Genomic DNA, 8,241 nt, shown 5'->3' with positions numbered 1-8,241 from the left:
GCTCTTATTTTAAGCTTACGTTACAAGCTCCTTTGACCCGAGGTTGGTTTTGTGTTATATGTTGGTACAGCCCCTAACAGCATGGGACTGGGATTAAGCCCAATACTAATGAATTAATGAAGTAGTATCAATAATAATGCTCATGTAATGTTACTCCCACTAATGCCATATATTTCAGAGGGGTAGTTGGGTTAGTCTGTTTCAGCAAAGACAATGAGGAGTCCTGTGGCACCTTAAAGACTAACAAATTTATTTGGGCATAAGCTCTGGGTTCCAACCCACGATAGTTTATCCCCAAATTCATTTGTTAGTCTTTAAGGTGCCACAGGACTCCTCGTTGTCAATGCTATATAGTGATTTTATAGGTTTACTTACAGCAATGCTAAAAATTGATCATATATTTTAAGGGCTAGAAAGTACAATGAGATCATTTAGTCTGACTGTATAACTCAGGTCACACTGCTACACAGTTACCCTCGGTATTAAGCCCATTAACTGGCATTTTATTAAGTGTATCTTCCGGAAAGCCATCAGGTCTTGATTTCACAGCAGCTCTAGCTGGATAAACCATCACTTCCCATGGTAGTTAACCACCCTCACTGTTGAAAATGTGATCCTCATGACTAATCTGAATTGAGCTAGTTTTACTCTGAAAAACACAATATATTGTTCATTAGAACTGGGGGAGAGGAGAGTTGGAGCCAAAATACTTTTTTTCTGAGCAACACAGATTTGGGTTAACTGAAATATTTTATGAATCTGTGTCAAATGAGGTGGATTGTTTTGCTTTGACCTAAAACCTCAAAAAATCTAAAGGTCTAAATATTTTGTTTCCCATTTAAAGACTTTTTGTTTCAAAATTTACTTCAATTTCAATAAAAATATAACAATTGCAAAAAACAACAACTGATCAAACAAACCATTTCATTCAACTTGTCAGTCAGCCAAAAAAATTGAAATTTTTTGAAAAAAAAAATCAATTTGGGTCAACCAGAAACTAAGTTTTCATTTATGTTTCAGAAATCAGCTATTCACAGAACTCTTTTGATCATACAATTTTTTTCTCATCATTGCTATATACTGATTAGCCCCTATTCTCACCAATGATACAATTCTATTGCTTTATGGCTGGTCGACATGGGAAACTGACTCTACTGGCTGTCTAATGTAACTCCCTACATGGTCTCAAATAAGAATGCCATTTTCTGGTTTAGTTTAATCCAGTAAATTAAGAGTGTCCATAACAGGAGTTATCAGGAATAGCTCTACTGCCTTAAATTCACATATTACCTTGCTCAGGAATAGCTTCCCAATACAAAACAAGTCCCTGTTCTCACCAACTCTGATTTAGAGTTTTACTTCTTTCACTCCTCCATGCAGAGGTGGGATGCTGAACAGCAAGGTTATCAGTGGGGAAAATGAATTTATTTGATGATTTTCCATCACTGAAGATCCCAATACAATTGGGCAAACATTCTGGTGTAGCTAAATATGCACTTTTCTCTGAAAAAAAGTTTCAGCCAAAGAATTTGGGCAGCTGTGGTTAGGATACTTTCTACCCATGGAAATGCCTTACACTTAAACTCTACTAGGTAGACTTGAGCCAAGAGATAATAGAGTTTAGGCCACTGTGATAAATCATGAGAGGACATAAATCCACTGGAGCACACTCAGATGCAACTTCCTCCGGGATTCAAGAGTGTGACCGGCTAGCCAACCCCCATTCACAGGAGTTCTTTTTATCTGCATTAATAAAGTCTCAGTGAAGAATATTAGAGCACAATATTGGATCATTCATAGAATCATAAGACTGGAAGGGACCTCGAGAAGTCATAAGTCCAGTCCCCTGCACTCATGGCAGGAAAAAGCACCATCTAGAACATCCCCGACAGGTGTTTGTCTAATCTGCTCTTAAAAATCTCCAATGACGGAGATTCCCACAACCTCCCTGGACAATTTACTTCAGTGGTTAACCACCCAGACAGTTAGGAAATTTTTCCTAAACGTCCAACCTAAACCTCCCTTTCTGCAATTAAGCCCAGTACTTTCTGCACTGGAAAATATTGATTCATCAAAAATGGAATATGCTTGTGGGAAAAGGCCAGTTTCAATGAATTATCATTTAAAAAAAAATTGAAAGAAAGAAGTATCAGAGGGGTAGCAGCTTTAGTCTGGATCTGTAAAAGCAGCAAAGAGTCCTGTGGCATCTTATAGACTAACACGTATTGGAGCATGAGCTTTCGTGGGTGAATACCCACTTCGTAGGATGTATCACCCACGAAAGCTCATGCTCCAATATGTCTGTTAGTCTATAAGGTGCCACAGGACTCTTTGCTGCTCTGAAAGAAAAAAGAAGCTTAAAATTGTCTAAATGTTCATTTTTGACATTTTCCAAACAAAAAATTACCTTTTTTTAGTTCAAAATGACTCTGTTTCAAAATGATAATTAGCTAATTTTTTCAAATGGTTCATATAATTTAAACTAATGGAACAAAATATTTTGATTGATCAAAATCAATTTTTCCCCAGATTTTTGGTTTGTGGAAACAATGAAAATATTAGCTTTTGGGATGGGACATTTTTAAAATCTCCAAAATTTTCATGGGACAGGAAAATCACTTCCTGCCCAGCTTGAATCTATGGCTCCAAATTAAAATAATCCATTCAGTGAATAAACAAGACTGTCCCTTAGCCTCCAGTAGAAGAGGTTTTACACTATATTCAACCTGAAGTCAATTCCTTATGGAAAAATTCCATATAATTTTATTAGAAAAATATGTCAATGTTCTGTAATATTCTTAAACCAACTGTAACTGAGCATGCTGCTGTATCCAGTCAATGAGTGCTCTGTATTGCGGTATTAATGTTAATGGAATACATGGGCCAAGCCGCTAGCTACATTTCAGCAGGACCGGCGTCAGGGTTTCTGGAGCCCTAGGCACCGGGCCATTTCGCCGGCCTCGCGCCCGGGGCCTCGCAGATCCGGTGGAGCTGCTGTAGCTGTGCCTGCGGCAGGTCTACCAGAGCCGCGGGACCAGTGAAACCCTCCGCAGGCACGGCTGCGGCAGCTCCACCGGAGCCACCTGCCGCCCCCCCACGACAAAATGCCGCCCCCTCCATAATCCTGGCTCCCTAGGCGACTGCCTTAAGTCGCCTAAATGCAGGCACCGGCCCTGCATTTCAGGGCCTTGGGGATGTACCAGTTGGAAGTAGAAACTGATGGCTCTAGTATTTAGTTTTAACGCAGTCTCCTGTTTCTCTGAACTCAGGAGGGCCTAAGAAAGAAAGGACCAATTTTTTACTTTACCACCCTCCAGCTTATGTAGCCAGCAGTGATAGAAGCTCTCTCTAGCTTTTTCCAGGTTATGCTGTGCTCATGCCTACTGCTTGGCTTTCTCACTTTTTAGTTAGTTGAGATGCTCTGGAACTGTTTATTAATGCCTCATATTGTTTTGAACTCTGATCCTGTTTTTAGAAGACAAACACACACCAAAAGGAAAAGACAAGAACAGCAAAGATAGAAAATGCAGCTTCTGTCTGTAGTGTTAACTTTCACTGCCCTCTCACTTCTGGAGAAACACAGGGATGGGACACAATCTTATTAGCCACTCTGCTTGTGTTATTCCAGGCCAAGAAATGATCTGTGGAAACTGTGTCCCATATTGCCTGTGCAAAGAATGATATCAATTCTTCATCTAGCCATCATTCCAGAGACACAGAACATGCCAACTGAGATTCAAAACTTTGTAATCAAATATATGTCACAGTGTACTCCTGGCAGCGATGGGGCTACCAGTTGAGAATTTCTCTGATTCAGGGCGATGGGGGCAGCTCATTTGGAAACTAAAAGAAGGAGAATACAGAGGACACTTGAACTTATGCCAACTATTGGAGACAACAAATCTTGGTGATTATCCCCAATCTCCAAAAGGACGTACAGGATATTTAATGATCTCATTTCTGCCTCGCCTGTGATTCCGAGTCTTGGGTGCTGTCCCTGGTGGCCACTGAAGCAAATATAAATACTCTGCATCATCAACACACCAGCGTTTAGAGAGAAGAATGAAATAGCCCTCTCCACTGGTAAGTCTCACGAGTCTGGCTCCAACAAATGTGGAATAAACATTATCTCTGATTATTCTTTTGAGGTTAGTTTTTTCTGCACTCGGATTTTTGGCCATTTCAACCTTCTGTTTATTTTGTTTTTGTTTCAGCATAAAATATAGTTTCCTGACTGTTGGATGTATTTACTTTGGTAAGAACAAAATAGAGTAATGGGGAAATTTGAAAATAAGGCATTTGGATGTCTAATATTTTATGTTTTGTGTAATTTATTCAGTCTAAATAACTTTCACTTTTCCATTAATACCAAGAATTCTGATCCTGAAAGAAAGAAGATGTAGTTCGGGTTTAAGGTGATGGAATGACTTCCATGGGGCTAGAGGTTCTCAATCTATACACAGAATATGTGCAGCCTAAATCAGATCCAATACATGACTCCACTTTACACTCACCCATGGTCTTCAAATATTCTCTGCAGGTCAGAGTTCACATTACAGGAGGAAGAGAAAACAAGGAAAGGTCTATGGAAAGGCTGCAAAGCACTTTCTTTGCGGTGCCTGTTCTGAGATAAAAAAATAGGGTTTCAATCTCAATAGCCTTCAATAATCACTTAGCCATCAACTGGTCAGATCTCAAAATGGTCTAAGTCAGTACAGCTCTATTGGAATTAATGGGTCAAATTTGCAGCTGGTGTAAGTGGGCTGTAGTTCCATTGAACTATCTATTGAATCTATCCCCATACACTCTTATATCTATCTATCTATCTATCTATCTATCTACTTAATCATCCAAAAAGGGATTTGACATAGGTATGCATATTAAAAATATCTGTATTTACATTGGAATGGTGACAACATTTACAGGCTTTGGGACATGGGGTTTGCTTGAGGTTACTGACTAAACTGAGGAGGAAACTTCCCCCAGAACCATGTTATTCCATAATGCTTATTATGATGACTTGCGCCTACCTCTGAAGCATACTGTAATGACTACCACCATAAAGAAATAGATCATTAGGGGACCTGTTCTTAAATTCCTGCTTTCTGTATATTTTATTCAAATAATTTAACTTTTTAAACCCCTGACGAAAGTAGCATGACAGAAGGAACTGGCAGGATTGAGAACTGTTTGTTCAATAAATATGAAATACCCATGCTATTTTCAGGTAACTTTCTATCCAGACTACAAATCTGAAACAGGAATGAGATACTTCACTACCATCGGTATATGTCTCATATTAATTTCAGCAACATTGCTGACCGCATACTGTTCTCATGCACACAGGTATGCTCCCAGAGTAGCTTAGCTGAAGTCATTGGGCTAATTAAGATGTAGCCCATTTCCTGTTTTCTTGGAAGCAAATGGAGATCATAATGAACATTATCAAAGACTCATTTTTAGGGAGTCTGTCTGTATCATCACTTTCAGAGAAAATGTTGTGATCAGAGCTAGTCAGGTATGTTCCCACTGAACACTTTTTTCATCACCCAGTCATCAAAACTGGAATGGTTTGTGGAAAAGGATCAGTTTGGGCAATTTTTTCCACATGAACATTTGCGGGGGGGGGGGGGAGCTTATAAATTGTTGAAATGTTTTTGTTTCAAAATAAAAGAAAATCCATTTTCATGATTCAAAGTAAAAAATCTTTTTGAAATTTCAGCTAATTGCAGCTAAGAAAAATGTTTGCAATCAAACCATGATATAGATGATATAGAATGTATCAGAATGAAATATTTCAGTTGACCTGAATTTCTTTCTTTTCCTGATTTTTGATTAACAAAAAATTTCAATGTTTTGATTCCGTCCCAATTCAAGACAGGAAAAAGTGTCAGTATCTCAACATTTTTCATGGTATAGGAAAACAATTTCCTGCCCCGTTCTGCTCGTGTTCTGGGGGCAATGGCTGTCATGTATCAGTGCAGGGAGAGCTTAATCACAGAAGCATTTTATATCCAGTGTGCAGTCTCTGTCCACTCAGGCTGACCAGTCCTATCAGACAAACAGGGTGTGAGGTCAGGCTCTAGTTTATTGTCAAGCCACTTGCTCATGCAGCTCTCTGCACGCTCTAGCTAACCCACCCCTATCACTCAGGGAACCCTAGTGGTAACTTTCTCCCTGAATTCTGCCTATGTGCTTCCATTTTCTGTCAGTGCCTGTGACTTGCCTGGGTCTACGCTCAGCGAGAACCTATCAGTGTCTAGTGTTGGATAAACCAAAGCCAGTAGCTTGCAGACGAGGTTGCCTGATGCCATATCATTTTCCCTGCTGAATCTACATAGAAAAGGCTTTCAGTTTATGCCAGCTAAAGGCATCACTGCCGTGTAAAAGGATTTGCAATGTGTGGGAGAAAATAGTTATAATGCACATTTGCAAAAGGTATGTTTTATCGCAGTGGGTTTATAACAGATGTCTATTACAGATGTCCACTATTAGGGATCTAAATGCATATTTAGTTAATGCATTTTAAACTGGCCTGTGTTTTCAATAGAGCTGTGTGAATAACGGATTTTTTAGTTTGTAGCAATTTCAAAAAGTCAGAAAAAAATCATTTTGGGTCATGGAATTTATTTGAAATTTTCAGGAAATCTTATAGTAAAACAAATCAGGGTCAAACAGAATGTTTCAGGTTAAAAAAAAGTTTTGTTTTCCATCTGAGCATTTTTAACTGATTGTTTAATAAAAAAATAAAGGAAATGTTGAAACTCACAAGTCATGTAAACTAAAAAGATTTTGGTGTTGCTGAATCTGCATTTTTCCTGGGGAAAAAAAAATTCAATTGAAATTTTTTTCCAGTTCTAGTTTTTAAAGGGGATGAGTACCAGAGCTCCCAGGGATGTCCATGGGATCAGGAACAGAAAAGCAGGGCTAGTGAATGAACTCTAGACAATTCACTAGTCTCTCTGTATATCCTTTGACTTTCCTTTTCATATGGAACATTACCATTCTTTGTTGCCTCTGACTGTATAGGCTTTCAGGTTGGATGCACTTTAATACACAATATGTGCTAATTCTCAGCATGACAAAGCCTTAGCTGTACTGGACAGTGTGAGTGTAATGCAAACAGTGTATTCCCTAGGATTGTCCCCTGATGTATTCCTGCTGCCTAGGATTGGTACAATATTTCACGAGGGAAGTCAGAATGAGTGTGAAGGATCCACTCTTGGTCCTTTCTTGGCTCCTGTTTAATTGTACATTTCACTTTTCCCCTGTAAAGGAAAACATGGTTTGGAAGAAATGGCAGAGGGAAATCACACCATGGTTACAGACTTCATTTTCCAGGGATTCATGGATCATCCGGAGCTTCAGGTCTCCCTCTTTGTGTCATTCCTAATGATCTATGTTATCATCCTGGTGGGGAATCTAGGGATGATCATGTTGATCAGGTTCAACTGTCGACTCCACACCCTCATGTACTATTTCCTCAGCAATTTGCCTCTTGCCGATGTTGGTAATTCCTCTGTTGTTGCTCCCCGGTTGCTGATGACTTTTGTGGTTCAGGCCAAACCCATTTCTCTTGCTGCATGCGCAGCACAATTTTTCTTTCTCTGTAACTTTCTGACCAATGAAGCTTGCTTGTTGGCGGTAATGGCATATGATCGCTTCATAGCCATCTGTAACCCCTTGCTCTATAGCTTCGTCATGTCAAAGAGACTTTGTGTATTACTAGTGGTTGCTTCATACATATGTGGCTTTGTGAATGCAGTTGTTCAGACTCCATTTATATTTGCCCTGTCCTTCTGTGACTCCAATGTCATCAACCATTTCTTCTGTGATATCCCCCCAATCCTTAAACTGTCCTGCTCTAACACCCACAACGCTAACATGGTGCATTTCATCTTGTCCAGTATAGTGGTCATGACTAGTATTCTCATTGTACTATTCTCCTACATGTACATCCTCATAGCCATCCTGAAGATCCACTCTGCCAAAGGCAGATACAAAACCTTCTCCACCTGTGCATCCCACCTGACAGCTGTCACAATTTTCTATGGAGCTGTGATCTTCATGTATTTACGACGCAGTTCCGGCTACACCACAGACCCAGAAAAGATCATCTCTGTGTTTTATATCCTCATAATTCCTATGCTGAACCCCCTGATCTACAGCCTGAGGAACAAGAAGGTGAAAGAAGCCGTTAGAAGGATGATAAACAGGAAGGTTTGTTCTCAGTTAATATAA

General features: G+C 39.5%; 1 protein-coding gene across 1 annotated transcript; it reads left to right on the top strand.

The window, feature by feature from the left end:
- The first annotated feature begins 7,296 nt into the window (after positions 1–7,296).
- On the top strand, positions 7,297–8,241 carry LOC127051069 (olfactory receptor 1019-like). The gene has a single exon (XM_050952949.1). The coding sequence runs from the start codon at positions 7,297–7,299 to the stop codon at positions 8,239–8,241; it is 945 nt and encodes a 314-aa protein (XP_050808906.1).

This window comes from Gopherus flavomarginatus, chromosome 5 (genome assembly GCF_025201925.1).
Source record: "Gopherus flavomarginatus isolate rGopFla2 chromosome 5, rGopFla2.mat.asm, whole genome shotgun sequence".
Taxonomy (NCBI): domain Eukaryota; kingdom Metazoa; phylum Chordata; order Testudines; family Testudinidae; genus Gopherus; species Gopherus flavomarginatus.
Note: the sequence above shows the minus strand (reverse complement) of the source record. Positions and strands in the feature narration are given on the sequence as shown.